This window comes from Columba livia, chromosome 2 (genome assembly GCF_036013475.1).
Source record: "Columba livia isolate bColLiv1 breed racing homer chromosome 2, bColLiv1.pat.W.v2, whole genome shotgun sequence".
In the NCBI taxonomy this organism is placed as follows: Eukaryota; Metazoa; Chordata; class Aves; order Columbiformes; family Columbidae; genus Columba; species Columba livia.
The window spans coordinates 111,330,606-111,355,218 of NC_088603.1; the positions used below are offsets into that span (position 1 = coordinate 111,330,606).

At 35.7% G+C, this 24,613-nt stretch overlaps 1 protein-coding gene across 2 annotated transcripts in view; it reads right to left on the reverse strand.

Annotated features, from left to right (window-relative positions):
* Positions 1 to 24,613, reverse strand: part of SMCHD1 (structural maintenance of chromosomes flexible hinge domain containing 1) — an 82,547-nt gene that overhangs the window by 32,468 nt on the left and 25,466 nt on the right. For both annotated transcript variants that reach the window (XM_065053255.1, XM_065053254.1), the window contains exons 9-28: positions 24,081 to 24,174; positions 23,606 to 23,816; positions 22,650 to 22,767; positions 22,375 to 22,558; positions 21,672 to 21,869; positions 21,458 to 21,571; positions 21,070 to 21,176; positions 20,714 to 20,796; positions 20,433 to 20,546; positions 16,153 to 16,230; positions 15,952 to 16,071; positions 13,111 to 13,255; positions 12,691 to 12,787; positions 9,084 to 9,156; positions 7,258 to 7,397; positions 6,108 to 6,242; positions 4,122 to 4,349; positions 3,295 to 3,443; positions 1,294 to 1,382; positions 288 to 406 (exon numbers count right to left, since the gene is read on the reverse strand). In XM_065053255.1, coding sequence (XP_064909327.1) covers positions 288 to 406; positions 1,294 to 1,382; positions 3,295 to 3,443; positions 4,122 to 4,349; positions 6,108 to 6,242; positions 7,258 to 7,397; positions 9,084 to 9,156; positions 12,691 to 12,787; positions 13,111 to 13,255; positions 15,952 to 16,071; positions 16,153 to 16,230; positions 20,433 to 20,546; positions 20,714 to 20,796; positions 21,070 to 21,176; positions 21,458 to 21,571; positions 21,672 to 21,869; positions 22,375 to 22,558; positions 22,650 to 22,767; positions 23,606 to 23,816; positions 24,081 to 24,174 — 2,596 coding nt within the window. The remainder of the gene's footprint in view (positions 1 to 287; positions 407 to 1,293; positions 1,383 to 3,294; positions 3,444 to 4,121; positions 4,350 to 6,107; positions 6,243 to 7,257; positions 7,398 to 9,083; positions 9,157 to 12,690; positions 12,788 to 13,110; positions 13,256 to 15,951; positions 16,072 to 16,152; positions 16,231 to 20,432; positions 20,547 to 20,713; positions 20,797 to 21,069; positions 21,177 to 21,457; positions 21,572 to 21,671; positions 21,870 to 22,374; positions 22,559 to 22,649; positions 22,768 to 23,605; positions 23,817 to 24,080; positions 24,175 to 24,613) is intronic.

A 24,613-nucleotide genomic window follows, 5' to 3' on the forward strand; every position in this document is an offset into this window, starting at 1 on the left:
GTTAGAAGATAAAGAACAACGGACTAGAGACAAAGCAAACGTGACTCAAATGAACTGGCCCTCATGTTGTATAGCTGCAGCAGTGATAAGGTTTTTAACAGATGCTGCTGTGTTCCTTAGAACAGGATCATATGATATTAATGCGTTAAGTCTCTATCTTCTCACAGCTTACCAGCTAGTGCTTGACTAGCTTTCCAGAGTTTTGATTCAATTCTGTGTGACAGAATTAAGACAATTACCCTACAAAGGCCACAGAGAAATAAAACTATATGACATCTTATAAATACCTGCCAAGTTATTTTCAAATTCGATTTATCAAGTCCAGGCCCAGCAACTCCTAGGGAATTTAGACACGCAGATGTCATGGTCTGAACCTGATTTCCATACTGATCTGTAATCATTACCTCTGTTAAAAAAGATGATGATGATTAAAATTATTTTTAATACAATTATCTCAGCAGCTGCTTTAAGGAAACATTATACAACATATGGAACATAAATGTATAAAGCATACACACAATATAGAGAAAATTTACATGAGTATCACTGAATCACAGAATGGCTGAGGTTGGAAAGGACCTCTGGAGGTCATCTGGTCCAACCTCCCCACCTAAGCAGGGCCACCTGCAGCAGATTGCCCACGACTGTGTCCAGAGGGCATCTGAATATCTCCAAGGATGCAGACTCTACAACCTCCCTGGGCAACCTGTGCCAGTGCTCAGTCACCGTCACACTGAAAAAGCATCTCCTGACGTTCAGAGGGAACCTCCTGTTAGTTCGTCCTACGTGCTTTTCTTTGCTCACACACAACCTTTTAATGTCCTAAAATACTGCAAGAATTTTTAATTGCTTACTATGACATGTAGCAATGGCATAGAGAAATCGAAGGAGAAGACTGATCCCTAACATGCTTTCCTCTTACGCTAAAACTAATCTTACAATGTTTCACTTTGAAGTCTATGTCTTTGAAATAGTATGAGTGCTGTTATGGCCTGTAGGATTTCAGAACACATAAATTAAACAAAAATTTATGAATAATTTTAACTCAGTGTGATGAATGTCTCAATGTACAAACTAAGAGGCAAATTTTATGAAAGAGTAACTCCAGACCTGTAAAATGGCAGTTAAAAAAGTCTGATCATCCTTGCATGAATAAGAATGTAAATCTGTTTTTTATATTAAAATAATTAAAGATAATTCATTCCTGGTTAATCTGAATACATAACCAGCTAAGAAATTGCATAGAAAAAGAAATGTATCTTACAAGAAACTGAAGAATATGCAAATACTCACCAATTTCACCTTGTAGTTCTTCACCCATCTGCAGTGTGTTTGGTCCATTTAATTTACATTTAATGTGTCTGGGTTCATCAGGAAGTGGCCTAAGTCAGCACATGAAAATTGACTTATACTCATGAATGCATTCACATATAACAGAATAGTATACATGATAAAACACACATGAGTTACCACTAATTTGTGACTGGAATTATTTTTTTTTTATTTTATCCTTGCACATATTTACAGCATCGAGCCTTGTGCAGGCAACTTACATAGTAGCATTCACCTCAGTCCTATCGGGGGAGCTTATCAGACACTACTTGCATAACAAACCACAGCAATGTTATGGGATTTTACTTTATCTGTAATAACTTGCCTACCAGTATTTTACCATAGACCAGATCATTAGCCAGATAAAGCAGAATTCAAGTTTGGAGTATTTTACATCTTGAAAAAAAAACCATCCCCAATACCTCTAAGCCAAAGTAACATACAATTGTCTATGTATTAAAATACATCTATTACTGTAAAAACAATTATAATATCAACATTAATCCTGATATTTGCATACAAAACTATTACAGTCTCCCTTGCTATGAAAATATTTGCTGACTTCTTCAGGACCTGATTACAGCAAACATAGTTGAAAACATTTGTGATATGTTTGCGATATGTTTTTTCCTTAAGAGCAAAACAAAACCAGAGCACACTACAAGAATTATGAAGATGAACAACTATAAAAAATAATATCAGGTTTCCATTTCTTCTTTTGCTATGATAAAGTAGAGGTTATCAGCTTAACTATGCCTAACACTAGTCTCTTAAAAACACTTTCTTAGGGTGTTTTTGAACAATCTCAGCCTTTCATTCCATTTACTTGATGGAGGTTAACATATGTCCTAGCCTTCCAAACATTTAAGAGTTATCTGACATCTAAGTTATTTAAGAGTTATCCAACACAAAGTTTTTTTTGCTCCTTTGGTGTGTTCTAAGCTAAAAAAATATACTGAGATCTTTAAAAACCCCATTAGAATTACCTCCAGATAACTGTTATAACAACTACAATAGAATAACCCCTAAACAGAAGTTCCCTGATCTGAGACTACTTTTCAATGACAAGCAAAAGCATATGGAAAACATTCAATAAATCAATCCACTGTTCTACTTCCTTCAAAAAGAAAGGTATCAATTCAGTCTCCCTTTCTGCTCTTTCTAAAAGAAAAAATACTGAAAATGTTTCTGTCTGACAGTGCTGCATCATAGAGAGCTTTTTACAAACATCAAGCTCTCAGTATTTTAAAGAATCTTAACACTCAGTGACTAATCTATTTTTTCTACTGCAGATCTGTAAAATGTTCAATTGCTACAAATTTACCATGGCATCAGTGTGCTGTGAACCAGTTACTTAATTTTAACCTATTAAGAACACATGAAATCCCATAAAGCCATTTAGAATCAGATTCATCTTAAACTTCATAAAAATGTAATATGTAGACCTAACTGCCTAGACCCACTAAGAGTAAGGCAACTTTAAAGTTCAGTTTACAGCTTGTCACTTTTGACTGAGATACTGGATGCAGCTGTCCAGCATTTGGCTAGATAAATACTATCTTTACCTTCAAAGTAATAACCTCTGTTATTAACTCCATAGCGATATTTCTCTTTGGTAACCAGTGACCTGACTCTTCAGTAAAACTTGTTATTCTATAATCTGATGTTTACTAAAAGTTTTCAAAGATAGCAAAAATCTTCTTCAGTGTACGCATACTTAGGCCAGTGATTACAGACCTGGATACAAATAGATTGTTATGGAGTATTTCACAAAAGTAATGTCTTCATCTGCAAACAATTTCTATAAAAGCCCTCACCCACCCAACCAAACCTACATTCCCCTGTTAATTTGCTAACTATTTTCATTATTTCTGCTTCTGTAGAAATATTTTTTTACCCCCAAGTACAGATTTACAATCCTTTGCCAATAACATAATAAAAAAGTATTTTAAGTGAACAAACCTGACTGTGAATGCACTCTCCAAAGACACATGGTCATCAAGATAACTAATGAGACAGTAACGAACATCTTTTACTGATGTTGGTACTTTTACATCAGGTAATAATCCCTGAATCAACTGTTCTCTGTTAATTTTAGGTGTCCAGTTAACCTGAAAATAAAATTTCTTAAATTAATCAAAAGTTGAATTATTAATGACTGGCTACATAACACATCTGTGGTAATTCTAAATATGCTGAAGTAAGATGCAGGAAATAGAAGCTTCCAATGAAAAACCTGTGCAATTTCCAACAGTAATCAACGGTATCTTCCCAAATGCAGAATATTACTCTAAAAAAAAAAAAACCCAAACAAAACAAAACATACATTAATTTTATATTTTGTTAGTGTCACGTATTCTCAGTGAAGCTCTGTCTTTGTATTAGGCTCCACATATGCACACAGACAGAGGGATAAGATGAGTAAGCAAATCTTCATGAAGGAACATGCCTGTTCAGGGTTCCTAAATGCTGGGAAAACTCCAGATCTGAAGAATCGTAACTATGGCAGAATTACTTCACTGTGTTTAGAAGATACATTGGAAATTATTTTTCATAACACTACCCTGAAGCATTTTTTTAACATTTAATTTCTTTTCAAAATTACTTTCTCATTAAGGAAATAATTTTAGTAAAATGATTTTAAAAAAATATTAAGCAGAGTGAAGTTCCCATGTTTAATAATTCAGTCTTGAGGAATATGATTTCATAGTTGGATGTGTATGGATTTTAGAGAATGAGCATTCTATCTCTCCCCCATATTATGCTGTTGTTTACTCAAAAATACTTGCCTTGATCTTTTCTGCCATGGTGGGAGTTATGTGTATCTCCCTTTCTCCTTCATCATACATCTGAAATATAAGGTGGTGCATGACACCGCCAGCAACCCAATTAATTTCATCCTGATGTTTAATTTGAATAGCTTTTTGTCCATCCATACTTAAGACCTGTAGCCTTGCAACACGACTGCTAGGAAGAAGTTTAATGATCTTTTCCACTGGTGGCACATCTTTACAACTCTATATAGGGGAAAAAGAAAATATATATATAATTAAGATACAAAATATACATATATGTATAAATATCACTCTGTAACAGGCTATGGCACTACTCTGGATTACCAGGTGTGACCAGGTGTCCAAGCATGAAATCAGCTTAACTTCCAAAAGCAAATCAAAAGGATACACCAGAATACTTACAACTTTTCACAGATACTAGAATTTTCTATTCCAAAGGTAGTGTGTTACACAATTTACAAAATACTTCTTAAGAGTAATCATAAGTATCCTTTCCTATAGGTTATCTTGCCATATTGTTATTTGTTTACACATTTTTTAGAGTAAAGCACCACAAAGGTCTTTTTTTCTCCAGCAGCATGGCTCTCCTGAGTACCAGAGAACTGGGATGTTAACAGCATATAAGAAATTCAAACTTCAAGAGCTTTAAGCCTGAAATGCTACAAAAACCTATTGATTTTTAACATTTGAAAAAAATACACCCTTCTTCGATGAGCACAGCTTCACCCAAGCCAAATCCTGCATGACCAAACTAGTGGCTTTCAGGAGAGGCTATAGATTTCATCTATCTGGACTTCAGTAAAGCCTTTGACACAGTCCCACACAACATCCTTTTAAATTGGAGAGAAAAGGATTTGATGGGTGGACTGTTCGGTGGATGAGGGACTGGCTGGATGGTCACACCCAGAGGGTAATGATCAATGGCACGATGTCTGGATGGCCACTGGTGGCAAGCAGTGTCACTCAAGGGTCTGTACTGGGACCAGTACTGTTTAATGTCTTCATCAATGACACAGACAATGGAACTGAGTGCATCCTCCGCAAGTTTGCAGATGACACCAAGCTGAGTGGTGTGGTTGGCACACCTGAGGGACTGATGCCATCCAAAGGGACCTGGACAAGCTCGAGAAGTGGGCCTGTGTGAACCTCATGAGGTTCAACAAGGCCAGCTGCAAGGTCCTGCACCTGGGTTGGGGCAACCCCCAGTATCAATACAGGCTGGGGGATGAGGGGATTGAGAGCAGCCCTGCGGAGAAGGACTTGGGGGTACTGGTGGATTTAAGATTGGACGAGCCGGCAACATGTGCTTGCAGCCCAAAAGGTCAATCGTATATTGGGCAGCATCAGAAGCTGTGTAGCCAGCAGGACGAGGGAGGTGATTCTGCCCCTCTGCTCTGCTCTGGTGAGACCCCACCTTGAGTTCTGTGTCCAGCTCTGGGGCCCTCAGTACAGGAAAGACATGGAGCTGTTGGAGAGGGGCCAGAGGAGGCCACAGAAATGATGAGAGGGCTGGAACACCTCTGCTGTGAGGACAGGCTGAGAGCGTTGGGTTGTTCAGCCTGGAGAATATCAGGCTGCAGGGAGACCTTACTGCAGCCTTTCAGAACTTAGATGGGGACAGACTTTTTAGCAGGACCTGTTACGACAGGACAAGGGGTAATAGTTTTAAACTCAAAGAGAGGAGATTCAGGCCGGACATGAGGAAGAAAATTTTATCCCAGGAATAATGCACATTTCTGAAATGCTTCAGGATTTCAGAAAAAAAGACTAAGAATTGAAGAAAAAAAAAGAAAGAAAAAGCCTTTTGATGATTCCTCAGAGAGGAAAATGGGCAACTACCTGATTATCAGGCTTATGGTAACTAAACTAGTAACTTTTCGGGGTTAATTTCATTCATAAAAGTCTTCAGTACACTAGCAAGACAGTACAATAAACTGCTTAAAATCTTTTGTTCATCCAAACATCCCAATCAATACTTACAGGTATTTCAATCTTTGCTTTCAGCATCTGGTCTTTCTTGATATTCTGCACATGTAAAACTGGACCAGTTAAAATATTCGTTCCTGCATTACTGCAGTCCACAGAATACACAGGAAGGTTTGAAGCACCTATGAACTATTTGAAATGTTAAAATTAAACTTCAGGTTCCTTTTACAGAACTACCAGGATTATTCCAGAAAAGATTATTTGTAAAAGTCCAAATATATATAGAATTATTTACAGATACATTTTATAGATTTTGGTTTGCCAGAAGCCTGCAAGATCAACACCTGTATTTTTCCACAGGTAATAAGAGATCTGTAGGAGAAAGTTACAGAGGTACAATTTACTATCTATTTAACTGTTTTGTATTAACACTGGTCTCTTTTGCCATTATGGCAATAAATTCAATTCAGTTGTTAAATACACCACCTTTTCATTAATCTTCTAAAAATCACACATTAAATAGAATTCAAATATCAAGTTCAACATGTCATCATACCACTGTAGACCCAATCTAAAGGAAAGGAATGGATGCATATAAAGGGTAAACAGAATGCAGACTATTTTGCAGTGGGAAAAGCATTTTTATTTGTTTACCTGTTCTTGCTAGAAGACTGATCTCACTAGAACTGGAAAAGTCACTTCCTAGAGTTAAAAAACCCCTAGGTCCAGAAGGGCAAAAGTCTTTTATTTTTAAAAGTCACAGTAACATCTGCTTTCCCTTCTGAACTTATGTAAGTTCTCACAATGACAGTCTTATATTATTTTTAGGCACTAGACTTGAATTTCCATCTTAAAAAAAAAAAAAAAATTCAAAAGTAAGGTGTATTAAGTTTTTCCTGAACAAATTTTAGCACTGTATATGGAAGACATGACCTAAAGTATCTTAAAATTTTAGCTATATATCCTCACATAACTTTCTCTTTCATTTCTAGGGCCAGGCTTCTCTGATTCTGAAACTTACTGAATGACTCGTAACAGATGAGGCAAGGGAGTCACAGTTATCGCTACAAAGCTACAGAAACTTCAAAGTGTTATTAAAGATAATACATTCTATGTAGATGTAGATGTCAAAATAGGCTCTTTTCCCAGCCCTTTGAAAAGCAACTATCAAAATCCTTATGACACATAATGAAATGCAGTTTACCTTACAATGGACTATCAACTTTGGCTGTGCTGTTATATTTCCTGATTCATCCAGAACCTCAACCTGAAAGGGGAAAGCTGTACCATTTTCAATCTTTAGAACTTCAGAATCTGGTTTCACTTTCAATTGACGAGGAGGCCCTGTAAAAATGCACAATTGCAGAAGAGTGGTTATACTTCAGATAACTCGCGAGACACGGAATTTCAGTTTTTGCTATCTCAAAAAGTTTTCATAGCAAACTACCAAGATACTTGTAGTAACAAACCATTTAGACCAATTCAAGTGTACTGGTTTATGCCAAGAAGTTCTAGACACTTCCTGTCCTTCGATACACGCCAGCTGCCAATCTTTGGAATGAATTCAATAAAGAACAGTTAGACAAACATGATGAACTTCAGCACATAAGAGGTGTAAACACATGATACAGTGCTATTTACATACTATATGGATTCACATTCATCAACAGAAACTTGGAGCTTTCTCTTGACATGTTAAAACCAAAGATGTTAATGTTGAGATATCTGATCAATCATGATGTGCAGTACTTTCCACCACAGCTACAACTTGCAGACGAGGAAAAGAAAATTTTGTTGGCATTACTTGAATAGTAGAGTGAAGCTATTCAAGTAAGTCTGTCTCCTTGAACATATAATTATTTTATCAGTTAAAAAAAAAAAAAAGGAAATAATAGATTACTATTTAAAAACAAGTTCTGAAGGAACAAAGAAGGCCATTCTTCAGAAACATCCTTTATGCATCATTCATGAAAACTTCCATTTCAAACTCACTGGTTGAAGAACAGGAAAGACTGAAATAGCTTTTATTCATGCCTTCCTCAAAAAACAGCTTTAAAAGCTGAGAATAAGTCCAATGAGAAGAAAGAGGCAGTGAAGTATCTCTACATTGCCAAAAGCAAAAGATTCTAATGAAGGATGAAGTTGCCTTCAGTCCAAGGTAAATGACTGAGCAACACACAATACAATCTATCTCAAGTCAGATTGTCCCACTCCATTTTCTACATGAAGCTTTAACTCCTCAAAAGATAAAGAATAATGGAATAAACTGTGCACTGATGGTCTAAAAAACCTTTAAGTACACAATTTCTCTGCAAAATTAAATGGGAAAGCCAAAAGTTTGGTAATTTGGGAGGCCAAAAATCAGCCTTCAAACTATGCCTTATCTCCCAAATCCAGAAAAACCCAAGTAGCAAGGGATGATAACAGCTATCATAGAAGGGAATCCTCAGTATCAAGACATTCACAAAACATAAAATTCTGGTAAGGGCAGTGGACTTTCAGACTTCTGTATTCCTCTCTTGCATCATGATAAAGTCAACATATAACACTGAAAACTTCAGACACAATCCCAACTGTCAAAGCATCCTCCCTTTGCTGAAGTAAGAAACTGAATGAGCGGTTATTCATTCACAGAACACTTTCTACAGGGAGAACAGGACAGAGAAGATTAGCATAGTTTAAGGAGCTTAATGCTGAAGAAAACTGACAAGAAATTAATTCATTCAATGGTACTGGGTTAGAAAAAGATTTAAAATAATTAAGAAAAAAATAAGTGAAAAATCAGTCTCAAGAAAGTAGACAAATTCCAGCTGCTAGAATAAGAGACAAGATCGGACTGCAAGTTTGATGTTATTCCTGCCAAGAATGACGTGCCCTTAGCTTTATTTAGTTTCAGACATCACTTGGATGAGTCAGAATATCCTTTTTTTGCCTCACTAAATATTTTACCTTCTTGGGAGAAGCAGCATTTCATTAATAGTGTCAGTATAAAGTTCAAAGGTATTCACTAAGTATTTTAAGGTTACTTACCAGGCTGCAGTCTTATTTTAAAGTTTTGTGTGTCTTCTTTCAAACCAGGAAGAGTAACCTTCACATTAAAGTTCTAATGAAAAGAATATTTTAAATATTAACCTTAAACCAAACCAGATCATAAATTATCTCACATAGTCACGTCAATTCATATGTATGTAAATTTCAGAAGTCTATCCAAATTTTCTTGCACTGCTACATAAATAAAGATTTTTTTTTCTGTACCTGTCTTTTTCTTATTATTCCCAGATACGTTCAATCCAGGATTTGCATGTCAAACTACGTGGTTCTGAAACCATTAAAAGCAGCTATCACAACTTGTGGTTTCCTGCTTAAAAGTTGTTTTAGTAGGGAAAAAAATCTATTGGTTCAAAAAAAGAAGTTTTAAAGAAAGGGTCTGCAAGTTCTGCGTTCATTGTTCCTTAGCTAATTGCCTGAAGCAAGTCATCACAATTACTATCCACATCATCTTTGAGTAAGGTCTGAAGAAAAAAAAACTTCTGTAAAACAACAGTTCTTCCAGTACCTAAATGAGACCTTCAATAAAGCTGGAGAGGGACTTTTTACAAGACCATGCTGTGATAGGGCAAGGGGTCACAAGTTCAAACCGAAAGAGGGTAGACTTAGCTTAGATAAACTGAAATTTTTCACCATAAAGGTGGTGAGACACTGGAACAGGTTGCCCAGAGAAGCTGTGGATGCCCCATCCCTGGAAGTGTTCAAGGCCAGGCTGGACAAGACTCTGAACAACCTGGTCTAGTGGGAGGTGTTCCTGCCCCAAGCGGGGTTGGAACTAGATGATCTTTAACGTCCAAACCATTCTATTATTCTATAACTGCATCATTAAAACTGTTTTGATGTTAAAACCAGAGAGGGAAGCAGTCTAATCAATAACCTCAAAATCTCCAACTTCAAAAAAATAGTTGCACTGCAGATATGCAAATTTCATATTTGAGAATATTTAGTTGCAACTCATGAATTGTCTTTTTTAGACGTTCAGTAAGACTGCCTCTGGAAAGGTTTAGTTTGATAATCCTGGCTTATGACCTTCCTGTGCCTGACAGGGTATGTGAAACATTAACACCTTCTAGACTGGATGAAAAGAATTGGGTAATTCTGGTTTGCTGGATAAGAGAAGCAGAAAACACAACGAGAGCACCTGGGCAGGTGCATCAAAACTGCAGCCACATCAACCACATGAGCTCCCCAGCTGCTGGCTGGCCACACCGGTACATGAAAACTCTCCAGCTCTGACCAGCCAGCCAGCCAGCCCTACTACTCTGCCTACAAGGCAATCAGCAAGCATCAGCTGGAGCCCCATTAAACCACATGGCGAATCACAAGAAAAAGGGAAGGCAAAATATATTAAAGTTACATTTTGGGGGACTGGGAAAAAAAAAGGGGGGGAGGGAGGGCAGAGAGAAGGGAAAAATAAGGTAGGAAATAAAACATAGGAAGGTGGTATAGGTGATAGTTGGCATTTAGTGTTAATAAGTTGAATTCTTCAGTAATGCATTCACAAGATTCGTATTAATGCACTCCTACCTACGCTCCCCTTCTTTTACTTTCAACACTTTCCTGCAATACTCATTTTTACGAAATACTGTCTTCTTAATACTGAACTATTTTCCATCTCTAATTAATCAGTTTACATCTTTAACTTAAATTCTTCTACTTCTTCAGCATCTGTGTCCTCTAAGGAAGTTATTTTCCTTTATTCTGCATGACCCTTGTAACTACTTTCTGTTTGCTTTCAAGTCTGCTTCTATGTATATTGCAGTATTTTCAAATGTAAAGAATAAGGAAACATTATTTTCCTTTTTTTAAATCCCTTCTTCACCCTTCTCCTGACTGTATTAGAAATCTTATAAGGAAGCAGTATTCTTGATATTACTTACACATGTCTTAAAAATTTCCTCTTTATTTCACCCACAATCAAAACATACTTCTCTCTGTCTTGACTGGTTTGGGTGGAATTAAGTCAATGCCTACAGAAGTAAATGAAATTTGCTTTCTCTTTCTTCTCTATCAGTGCTTCCTTTACTGATGACTGTGATATTCTGTATTTTCTATCTCAATCAAGTTTCTCTTCTCCATTTGGCATTATTATTCCTTCGACATTTTTTTCCTTACACTTTTCTCTGAAAAACTATTTTTTTTCCATGCTTTCCTTTTTTTTTTGTTCTCTCATTCACTTTCTCCTTCTAAACTCTTTCCTGAATGCTATTACTAGCTGTTTCTCTGTGATATTTTAGCTGTTCTCCTACCACTTCAAAATCAACTTCTAAGCTGCTGAAAATTTCTATATTCTTCTCTGGTTCTTATTTTAAATTAGGCACTGAAAATTACACTGTACTTATGTTTTAAAATTATATGTTGTTTTTACTTCATTGTCCCACCATCCCGCCTTTTGCCATTATTTTTCATTACCATCTAAAACAGTCCTTTTTTTCATATAAATTAGAACTGCTACTTTCAGTGCCAGTTCCTGAACTGTCTCCAACGTTTTATGCAATTAAGCAACATGAGAAAATAATACGCGTTCTTTTGCATTCAGTATGGTATTATTTCTGTACTGCAAGTTCCTTAAATGACTCTTGGCCTTGTCCCTCACCAAACTGACAAAAAGACATTGAGGTGCTGGAGAGAGTTCAGAGGAGGGTGACAAATCTGGTGAGGGGCCTGAAGCACAAGTCTGATGAGGAGCAGCTGAGGGAACTGGGGCTGTTTAGCCTGGAGAAAAGGAGGCTGAGACCTTATCACTGTCTACAACTACCTGAGGAGGTTGTAGCATGGGGGGTGTTGGTCTCTTCTCCCATGTAGCAAGTGATACCATGAGAGGAAATGGCCTCAAGTTGTGCCAGGGGAGGTTTAGATTGGGTATTAGGAAAAAATGCTTCACAGAAAGGGTTGTCAGGCATTGGAACAGACTGCCCAAGGAAGTGGTAGAGTGACCATCCCTGGAGGTGTTTAAAAGATGTTTAGACGAGGCTCTTAGGGACATGGTTTGGTGCTAGAGTTAGGTTCTGGTTGGACTCACTGATCCTGAGGGTCTCTTCCAACCAAAATGTTTCTGTTCTATTCTATTCAAATGTATGTCTTGCTACAGCCTGGCACTTTTGCTTCTATACATGTTATTACCCTCAATCCACCTCTATCTTCTATCTACAGAAGCTCTAGTAGTTACCACTCATATTAGCTACTACTACTCTTCATCTCAACTACAAGAATGAAAGATTTCAGTGCACAAGTCACCAGGATGATTTGGCTTAACCAATTTCAGCATTGGTTTAAACTAAGATGGCTGATTTAGCATGTTGAGTACACTCCATCACACACCCATGTGTTGCTCAGTCCCTCTGCTCCAGTCCCATCAGCTACAGAGTGCAGCTGTGGGAAAGACAAATTGCTCCAGGTAGAGCTGTGAGAGATCATTTGAAAGATATTCCAAGAAATACCTGTAGTTATTAGTGTAGACCAAACCTAGCTCACACTCTGTGCCAATCCATTTTACACAAAAAATATTTGCTCTGTGTGTGGTTCTGTGGTTTGTTGGTGGTGGTTTGTTTATTTTAATGTCACTTCAGGTTTAAATGCATTAGCCTACCTTGCCCTGGCAACTATTTACACAGCCTTGAGCAGTGACACCCTTAATGATGCACTTTGTTCCCAGAGTTATTCCTTCATACCGCAACGTCAATCCACTAGAAAAATACATAGAAAACAAAACAGAATCAATTTAAAAATAAACACACTGTTTTAATACACAAGATACTTTCAGATACTCTTACGGAAACAAAAGCAAAAATGCCAGTTAATTTATGTGAAAAGTATCCAGTATATAATTCAAAACTCAAAGAATTAATACAGTAATACCACATGAAGAAAGGATAAAAAAAATAGTTGAAACAGTTGAATTACCTAGCTTCAAGAACTGGTTTAATGGCAGTTGTCAAAACTCAAAGAATTAATACAGTAATATCACATGAAGAAAGGATAAAAAAAATAGTTGAAATAGTTGAATTACCTAGCTTCAAGAACTGGTTTAATGGCAGTTGTCAACTGTGTTGCATGACCAAATTCATCCTGTAATTCCAAAGGAACATCAAAAGGTACTCCAACTCGAAGAGGAAGTTCCAAAGGACCCACTGAAAATTTCTCTGGTTTGCCCTCTAAGAGAAGAGACAAACACATTTTTAGAAGCAATTATATGTTCTGTGGAATCAAACTGGTTTGGCCAAGTGTCCTTCAAAAAATGAAGCAATACAGTGCTGAAATAATGGTAGATAAATATCTTATAAAATTATTTTGGACTCAAACCTCCAGGTGCCATTATCAGGGAGCTTCTTTTGCACAAGAGATGTGAAAATCATGTGGGGAGTAAAAATGTTACCTTGTACTGGGTCAAAAATATTTCAATAGTTGCAACAACAAAGGGACCTCAGCCTTTCAGTATTTACAGTTTTATTTACAAGTGAATGATAAAACCGTAAAATCATTTGAAAAAATAACGGTAAAATAACTTCTGCACTAAGTGAATAACTACCAAAAGAATGTGTCTGAAATAAGACACAAAACTTACAGATTAACTTAGAAAGTTCACTTTATCTGGCATTTATGACAATTTCTTGGCTTACCAAGAGCAACTGTAAACACTGAGTAACAACCTACTGTTAGAGAAATAAAATAATTTGTTTCTCAGACAAAAATGCTATTGATTTCAGTTTAGATTTTAATTATTCTTTTCTAGATTTTTACAATCTGTATACATAAAAGGTCACACAAATGTTAGTATTTAGAAATAGCAAGTGTGAGGATTTATGGCTGCCTCTGAGACAACACAAAACATTGCAAAAATAAAGACTTGAAACATTCAGTTTTGAAGACTAAATATATTAAAAATGTCAAATTATCTTCTCACTAGATAAAAAAGCAGCAACAGATAGCAAAAGTTGCTTTTGGCACACTTTGTGTTAAAAGTACTAAACTATTAGTTCATTAGATTTTTAGACTGTAGATTCCTTTCTGACAACTGTTCTTTTCTATTGCCATGGCAGAAGGAACCTTTAATTGAAGGCTGCCATGCTGGGGGAAGCCACAATTCTATTGAAAAAACATCCCCAATGAATCCCTCCTGGTTTGTTCAGAGCACCTCTCCTTATTGCTTCCTCTATCACTTGAATGAGGAAGTTGTCATTGCTGCAGCCCAGGAACCTTTTGGATTGCTTACGCCCTGCTGTGTTGCCCCTCCAGCAGATAGTGGGGTGGTTGAAGTCGCCCATGAAGATAAGGGTCTGCAAACATAATGCTGTTTCTGGCTATCTGCAGAAAACCTCATGCACTTGTTCTTCAGAGTCAGGTGGCCTGCAGCAAGACACCCACTACAGTGTCATCCATACTGGTTTACTCTTTAATCCTCACTCATAAGATCTTAGTTGGCTCACTATCCATGCCCAGGCAGAGCTCTGTGCATTCCAGCTGCTCTCTTACAGGGAGGGCAACTTCATCTCCTTGTCCTCCTGGTCTCTTTCCTAAAGAGCCTGTATCCACTGCAACATTCCAGTCATGTCAGTCATCCCCATCATGTCTCTATGATTCCAGCAAGATCAAAACCCTGCTGTCTCTAAGTCACGTTATTCCCCATGCTGCATGCCGTAGTGTACATGCACTAGTGAACATGGACTAGTGTACATGCAGTTCAGAGGCACCAAAACACGCAGATTTCAGAGAAAGGCTTTCGGGGATTTCTCCATAATTGCACCTTGTGGGCATTTCCTTGCACGCATACCAATGCCAGAGTTGAGCCCGCTTCAGCCCCATTTTGTTGATTTTGTGAGTTTTCTGTCACAACCCTCCAGGCCATTTGCTTGTCAGCCATGTCCATCACTCCCTCACAGGGCTGCTAGTAACTCTCTTCCCCCCTGTAATTCCTAGTTTAACTTTGGTTTGGGTTTTGCCACTTCAGAAGAAGGCAAAGTCACGGCATGGCAAAATGCTGGAACAACTCTTCCTTTTGAGAAGATCTATTTTTTTAATGTATGTAGGCCACAACTTTTTTTATTACCATGTACAAGCACACTTACATAAAAGGATGAGTCTTGGTAACAAGATGGAGCAGGGAATGTATAATTCACAGTAAGCATGTACTTTTGCAGATTAATTTAGCAAGTAAATAACTACAGATTTTTATTAAGAATTATTATGAAGTACAGAAAGGTATGTTTTTTTCAAATGCAATTAAATCTAATTTACAGATAACATATTACTCCTTCATAACTGAAAAACTAATAACTTCAGACATTTTACAGTATTATTTGTATTCTGGTACTCCAGTGAGTATTTGATGATGGTTAATCCAAAGATAGACACCCACTATAACTGAATAAGAATTTAGTTTTGTGTAGAATTCTTCTTTTAATTAGAAAAAAGAAAGACTTAAATCTCAGCATGTGTATTTTAAATTAATAACCTGGTTTTGAATGAGTTTCTCCCTATGGCTTAGACATGAAAGTTGGCCTAATGAATACTAGTTTTATGAAAGAATATTTATGTCAATTTATGAGCAAAAAGGATGATTCTGATTAAGTTTATTAAGTACATTTAGGGAAGTTCACATCAGGGAAATGCTTTTGATTCCATCAACGCCACTTTTTGTAAAACTGACTGTATAGCGCAGCCAACACATTGCAGGTGAGATCAAAACCTGTTACACAAAAAAATATTTTTTCCTGAATCTACTTCATATTTGACATGCAAACACTACTTTACAGAGCTGAAAATCACCTCTCAACTAAAACATGAACAATTTTGATATGAAATGCATCAAATAGAAATACTAAAAGAAAATTGGCATGACTGGAATTCTTACCTATAATAGTAAATTTAAATATTTTAGATGGTAGAGGCCTTCCTGCGTAAGTGTCTGCATTACTTTCATTCAATACTACTTGCAGTTTCAAGGTGTAGTTCCCAAGTTTCTGAAGATTTTCTAAACAGAAATACAAATACGATTAGAAAGCAAATAAATAAAATTATAAATTAACTGAAAATACTGCATATGTGAACTTACCCATTTTTTTAAACCAGTACGGCCATTTGCCTCCATGCTGACTGATATGGGATATTATTTCCTTATTCCCAGTAGGTGCTGAAACACAAACAATTAGCTAGATGTATTTAGACTTTACACCATACTTGTTAATTTTTTCAAGTATTACTATCACTCATTATTAAGTATTACTATCAATTCTAAAATTAATAAATTCAGACTGGCAATTAATCACAGCTAAAAAAATGAATTCCCTACTTAATTCCGTTTTAATTAAAAACTGCTAGCCTCAGACACATTGAACTGAAAGCAGCAGGTTTGTACAGTTGAATTTTATTAGCTCTGTGGTTATATGTTCCCTGTTAAATCTGAACAGTTGTAGGCTGCGCACTCCACACTGATCGACTTGACAAATGACCATAACAAATTAGCTTAAAAGGAAGTAATGATAAAAAGGTGTAGTTGACTGAACATACAATTGAGCGGAAAGAACATTACTTTTTTTCCTCCAAATACCTGTCTTTATAAACACTTCAGCAGCATTAAGACACATCCAAAAAGAGAACACACAGAAACTTTAAGGCAATTTTTAGTGACTTATTCTATAACCTAAGATAAATACAGGAATAACATTTATTGTTTGAAACTTCAAGAGGAATTAATTATTTGTTTTTCAAAATATAATTTAGAATAAATACAGAATGTAACTGCAGTAAGAGTACACAGGACAAAAAGAAATGCAGTAAAAAAAAATATACATTGCTCTATAGCTATGTAAAACAGTTTTAGATCCTCTTGTTCTTGCACCAAATTGCATATGTAAGATAAAGTTAGAGTCATCAATTTTCTTTAGTGTATTTCTTTGCATGTGTAATTCTGGAAGTACTGGGTTATTAAAACAAATTTTGATTGTGTTTTGTAGTAAGAGCTAATTCAGTTTTCTGTATCAGAGTATTTTCCACATTTAGTAGTTACTAACACTGAGAAAACAGAACGTCTCAAGTGAGCGCAGTTTTCCTGATGCAGTGTCAAATGCCACCAAGTTCAACTGAAAGTCTCTCTGTTTTATACAAGATGCACACCTTTCTTGTACCACCCCAATATAGATAATCTAAAGTGGAAATTTATCTATGGGAAGTGAAGAAAGTCTAATAATTCTGCATACAGCGATACACAAAAGATAACAATGAAACAAATGGGATCTTGGAAGAAAACAAATGAGAAAACTGTGGCTTTAAAAGGCAAGGCTGTTATGTTCTGATGTTCTTTTTTGAAACAGGATACAATTCCAAGAGTAGTTCTGTGCAAGAAACTTAACAGGTATGTCCAATGTTATTGTGGTCTCTGTGATAAAAAAATATCCTGACGTTTTATTTGAACAACAGGCTAAAATTGTTTCAGTGGAGCAACACGCAAAGATTTAGAATTTTATGGGGTATTACTCAATTTTTTCCTTTGGTAGCCCTTTAAACACTTTGTACTAGCAGTGATTAGTGAACTCTCCTCTGTTGTTTTGCTAGAAAGCATCATTAGGACTTCCTGACCACCATGTTCTTATCTTGACACTTCCACACAAACTTATTTGTGAATATTACTGGTAGCCCTATAATAACTGAGAGATGGAAGTCTGCACTTGGTGTAAACTATACATACCACAAACAGTACAGGCAATTAAGCTTTTAGAGACTCTATAGAGCTTTGCAAAAAATACAAACCTGAAACTAAATTATTTAAATTTGGTTGTTTTTCCTCATACAGAAACAGAAGAGAATTCTCATTCATTGTTGAAGGGTTTTTTTGGTTTGTTGTTTGAAATCTTTTGAAAAGAAATGTTCTAGAGACAAAAGGATTATTATGTTGCCAACGTTTGCTTTGCATATGAAGAAGGTTTCTATATGTAATATTCTGAAAAAAACAGATAATGTCCCTTCTATGGTATAATATAAATCCATGGAAGGTACAGACAGAGGAAAAACACCTGTAATTTTGTTTCAAATGACATATTATACCCAATAGCCATAGCCTTCCTGGACTGGGAGAATTCAGTGGTGCATACTAAGAGAGGTGCATCTGAACGGCATCTTCCATTGTGGATTACAGGAGCGAAATACCAATGTTCTTTTTTGGTCAGAAGAACAGTCAACTAAGTTCTAAAATAAATAATTCAGTGATGAAAATAGTTTGCTGAAGAGCACAAAAACCTGAAAAGATGCCTCACTACTGCCACAGATTGCCACAGCACCTACTTCACTATTTTAACAGAGGTACCTGCAATTTTATTGAGAAATTGGAGTGATTCAAACATAATTTTCTGAGATAGAAATGCTTACTTCTCAGCCTCACCTTAGACAAAAACCACCTAGGCATGACTTCGAAAAAAAAAATTTCCTAAAACTCAGTTTTCCTGGCAGCACCCACTCTCCTAGCAGCCTCCTTCCATGAATCCTAACCTGAAATTTTAGAGTCAGTCTTAGAGAAACAACCCACTGATGGACAATCTATGCCTCCCTTTGGCAGGCACTTCCACAGGCAGTTCCTTTATCCTCCTCTTTCTTTCATTTGGTAACCCCTTTGTGTTTCTGCTTCACCTAGACTCTTCAGCTTTCTCTGAGCTCTAACCCATAACTTCAGTCTCATTTTCTGGTCATACCTTACCAACTCCACCTCATTATGGTCCAGATGAAAAATTTCTCATATCCCAGCTGTCTCGCCAGCCCTCACTTGTCCAAACCCTGGACAAGGTTCTCCTACCATGGTCCAGAAAAGTAGTTTCTCACAGTCTAGTTCTCCTGCTATCCCACTCTTTCCTTTGGCTGCTCCTTTTATCCCCACTGGACCCCTCAATTTTATCAGTCTCTCAATCATAATTCAAACCCTAATCTTGAATCAAACTTCGCGTAAGGCTGTCAAGTAACAGACCAGATAAGAAGTTTCCCATAGCTCAACTCTCTTGGCAGTCCACAGTAGGTTTTGGCAGGTATTTCACTTGTCAAAAGAGAAGAGACTTTTTGTACATTATGTTTGCTGTTGCCCTTCATATGGATGTAAATATGTTGGTACAAATGAGAGCTTTACATTATAAGAAAGACTAGGGGTTTAAGTCTGACAGGTATGTCACATCCAAACTGGCACTTATAGGACTTATTCATTGTTTTGGTGAAGAACAGGAGGATTACACCAGTGATTCCTCAATTGACTAGAGACAAAAGTTAAGTCAGGAAGCAGTAAAAACAGTTATAAGTACAAATTTCCATGAAGGAATCAAAGCGGTCAGGAGACATGAAAGGTCTGAAGATAGACTTTTCAGTGATCAGAGGCAAAGGGCAAACTTAGTTTTTTGTTTCCTAGCAACAACACTGACAAAACATATGAGCGGAAACACCATGCCTCTTTCAAGTTTATACATCCTGAAGTCAGGACGGTCTACCTTAGTTAAGGTTGCAAAACACTGATTTATCCCCCAAGCTATTGTCAAATACAATCAGATAATCTGTATTATGTGAACATGTTTTTTTATATTCCAACACACTACAGTGGACAATGGGCATGCACAGCAGACAGTCCTCATACAACAAGTGCCATTAAAATACCATGTGTAGTCTTACAACACATACACTAAACTGACGCTAAGATAGTTCCATTTGGTTTCCTTTGGCATAGATCACTACAGTAAGCTTAGTGCTTCAGAAAGGTATTTCTACAGCTCTGATCAGATAAAAGGAAATGGATTTTCCTACTGCATATGGAAAGAAACAAGACAAACAATATTTTAAGTTTCTGTAAATTTCAGATACGTTTGATGTGCAGAGTTGGGAGTTCTCAGAGAATTTAGAGTTCTAATTCTGTGTTCAACATACAACTGAGTAGTTTCAGCTATCTTGCAATGTAAAAACATCAAGTGAAGCACCCATAAAGTTAGTATCGTTAGACACTAAACAGGTCTACTTTTACCTAGCTCATGTGAACTGCCATGTTGATTACAGAGACATTATCAATTTTAAACATGTTTTTATGCATACTAAGTAGATATCCTGGAATCGACAGGCCCTCCTTACATGTGATAGAAGATGTAATTGTAACATACCATTAAAACATTAAACATTTGGCATTGAAGCAATTACAATTTCATGAAGTGTGGCTTTGGAATACTACATGCTCTGATGGCTATTGTCCTTAAAATTAAAAGCTATATCGATCTATCAAATTCTAATATGCATTTTATGTACAAACACAAAGAAATATATTGTCCATGATGCATTTTTAAATAATAAAGAGTCATTTAAATATACTGGAATACTTACAATGTAAAATAACCTTGAGTTCAACAAGAAGTTTCTTTGAACCCCCGTGGCTTGTACCTGGAAGTTTTTGCATCGCTTCTCCTTTTTTATTCAAAATTTCTATTCTTAATGCTCCTGTATTTAAAAAGAAAAATGACAGGATTTTAAAATATGCTATGTGTTATAAATGATTAGAGATTTCTGTATACCTTTTTTTTTTCTTTTTTTTTTTTTTAGGAAAAGTGCATAATATAATATTCAACTGACATTTTAGTTTTTAGTATTTGGAAGAAAAAATATACCTATTGGGGTACCAGCAAATCTTGTTTCATTTGGTAATAACTCATCTCCTTCAGGCCATGTTACTGATAATTTGTCAGGAAGTCTAGTGAAAAAGAAAGAGTGAACAGTTCTGCCATGAGTTAAACAATAGGGTCATTTATCTTTAGTAGAATACAGATGAAGTCACTTTTTGGGAAAACAAACCAAACCAAACTATTTATTCTTGGTTTAGAGTTCTAGGGTTTTTTTATTTCTACTGAAACTACTGACTACTCTCCCATTAGTGAATAAAACTGAACGTTGTTGTTGTTCCTGAAGAAATATTAAAACAGTTACTAAGAACTCCACAAGTAAATAATTACAATTAAGAGTTTACCTTGCCATTTCATCCTCTATGTATTTTTTAACAGCTTTCTCAGACACTGTTCTGTCAAGTTTTGAGATCGGAATAGTTTTCATTTCAGCATACAATGCCTGAGGTTCCTGAAAAAAAAAATGAGTGCAGTTATAAATAGCCCTATTATAATATGTTAGAGAATAAATACCTCTTTATGAAGGGACTAGAAAAGTAGACATATTGCATTATGCTAACAAATGCTACCTGATGACTCCACACAACACTGTTCTAAGATGTGCTAAATTCCCAAAACCCCCCATAATTTTCAAAAGTTATTAAAAGTCATTGAAATAAGTCGGACCCAGGATTACGTTTAAAGATTCCAAAGGTATACTAGGTGTGTGAATCCTTTTTATATTTGTCCTACCAAGGCAATTTGAACCTCTCCTCCAGTGGCATATATATCCCCATCATGGTCTCCATACAAAAAAAATTTCTCAATACTTCCATAGAATAATGGAAGAGTCTTAATAGTTTTCACCTGTAAAGAGAAGACAAAATTATTGTATTTGCCTTTTATAGGGTTGAATGCTCTATTGCAAAAGAAACAAAACCCCAACATCAGTGAGCAACTAACTTACCAGCTGTCCAGTTTTGTATGTTTTCCCATCCCACTCTATTGCAGCATACACTGCCCAAGGGCTCTGCATTCTTTTGGATGGTAAATCAGTACGTGTAGTTATCCCTTTAAAGACTGTGAACTTTATCTGTTTATCATATTTTTCGTGACAGTCTTTGAGCCACAAAGCAAATTCTCTGTCAATTTTCATTCGTTGCTCCTATAAAGAGATTACAAAAGAAATATATATTACTAATGTATTATGAAATTTAAGTCAGACAATTTCAGAAGTAAGAACAATTACAGGAGTACAGTGATACTGATACTGTACTGAAAAAAATGTATTCTTCAGCTTGGAACCACTACAAAATTCTAGGAAAGTTATACTTCAGGTGTTTCTCCTAGCACCCATATTCTTCCATGAAGAGGGTCTTTCCAAAAAAACTGTCATCATAACAAGTGCATAGTAATTGTTTAAGCAAATAAAAGGAAAAAGTCTAAGTCTTACTTTTACCAATTTAAAGAGTTAGCTTTACCACTCACTAAAATCGATAGAAGTATCTGCTATAAAGTCCTGCAAAACTGCTCAAGACTAAAGTTCTTCAGAAACAGGGCAATATTCAGTGATGCGAACAAATGACCGGTGAGTAAAAGTTTCTATATCGTTTGCATTAAACTTTGCCAAGAAGAAATACTTTGCCAAGAAGTATAAAATGATCACCTACCTGTCCATTGAAGATTCTTGTGAACAGAGTATTTTTATCTTTTAGTTTCAGCTCCAGATCCATGAAAGTAAGTTTGTTTGTGCTGACCTGGAATTTATCATTGGTAAATAATGCACCAGAAATTCTGTTGTAGCATTCAATTGGTGCCAATCCTCTCTTCTTTGGAGAAGCACACCAGTCAAAACTGAAAAACAAAAAAGGAGAAAGACATTAAAACTGTTTTTTTAAAAAGATAAACAGACTGGTTTACATTGTAGAAACAGATTACTACTTACTCTTCCACAGTTGTGTATGGTATTAATCTTCCATTCCAAAAACATTCAAAAATAGGCCTTTTCCCTCTGGCACCCTTTTCTACTATAAAGCAGTCGTCATCATCATCATCGCCTAATTCTTAATTAAAAAGGAGATAGTCTCTATGAATAAATTTATTTTAAAAGCTAATATAATATCAAAAAACAGAGCAGTCCAAATTAAAGGTTATCTATACTTATTAAGTTAGGCACAGTAGCAACACACATGATATCAAGCTAGGTATATTCAATATTAGGACTTTTTTTTCTCCTGTTCAAGAAATACCAAGCACACAAACTCAGGAAAGCTAAGAAAAAAAAAATTAAACAGGGATTGAATAATATTACCCAATCTACCAAACTTGCAAATTTCAAATTTGAATAAATATTACTTTTTCCTCTTAGTTTCAACTAATATTCTTCTAACATCATAAAATCTTATCACAATTAAACTCAAGGTTTGGTTTTGAAAAAAAAAAATCACCAACATAAATGATTTTAAAATCCTAGCATCTGAAAATACATCAAGACTGGACAAAACAGATCTTAAATTCAGGATTTAGACTACTTGTCTTCTGTGGTATTACGATGTTAGAATCTCCTGAATCAAACTAATGGTGTTTCATTACATTCTTGTAGCAAAGATCTAACAGTCAGGAAAATGGAAATGTTTCAATCAGACTGCATTCTGTAAGAGTTTATAGCTTGAAATCAGAAGGTGTTATGTCAAAGATCAGGTGTATGTGAACAAGCTACCACAACAATCAAATCTGTTCATCCAAAAGGATGTGAACATTTCATTTTTGCCACAACCCAAATTAGATAATAATTTACACTTCAATTTAAATCGTTCTAGTTTATATTTCATTAAAACATTTAGAGTAGTAGGACTGCCTATAATATAATAGGACTGATAATCAGAGAAACATTTCACTCACTTGATGGAAAACATGGATCATCAGGGTATGTTTCTTTATCATACAGGAAGGGATGATATCGGATGATGCCTTCCACTATACCTTCTCCATCGACATGTGCCTTAAACTCAAAACTATCTGCTGCAGTATTTATATACAATGTCTGCATGTCATCTTTGATCTCCCTAAGATTGACAATCTTTGGCACTTTTCCTTTTTCAAACATTGAAATCTGGGAAAAAATAAAACAAGTTGATTTTCCTTAGACCAAAATATGTACACCAATTAGCATTTATGACATTTATCTTCCCTGTTAGCAAAATTAATTACTTCCTGTGCTGCAGTGATAAACAACACTACTTTTTAAAAATTATATTACATATAGATCTTAAAATGCTGATGGAGTTCAAAGTGCATTATTAAAGAAAAACAGGCACAATATGAAATAAGTTGCCATCAAAGAAGAATTTTGATGAATAAGTAAAAAATCTCTTACCTGAATGTCGATGTTGTTGAAAGGGCTTACATCTTTTGTTACAGCATTAGCTTCATTTCCTTTTGGTCCATGGATATAGTAGTGATAGATATGCCTGAAATACATTTCAAATTAAAAAAAAAAATAAAAAAAATTAAAAAAATCAATCTCAAAAAGTGAAACTAAAAAATTGCACATTATAATTTCCAAAAATCTAAATAAACTCATATTTTATTAAAATACACCTGGTTCTTTGTATTGTTATAAATCAACTCCATGACAACATGTGTTATATGGTACAGAAGATTTACTAAAGGGAGTGAGTCCTTTTCACTCCTTTCAACTCTCATGCCCTTCATGCACAATCATATTAGGATCAATTTTTTGATAAAGTAATTAGGAATATTACAAAATGGAAAATAATACATAAGTGAAAAATAATGATTGTTACATGGCTACAGATCCTTTACATCAAAGTACAAAACTACTGTAGTTTGCTCTGCACCTGGATATTAAAAAAAAAAAAAAAAAAAGAGCCAAAAAGCTTCCCACAT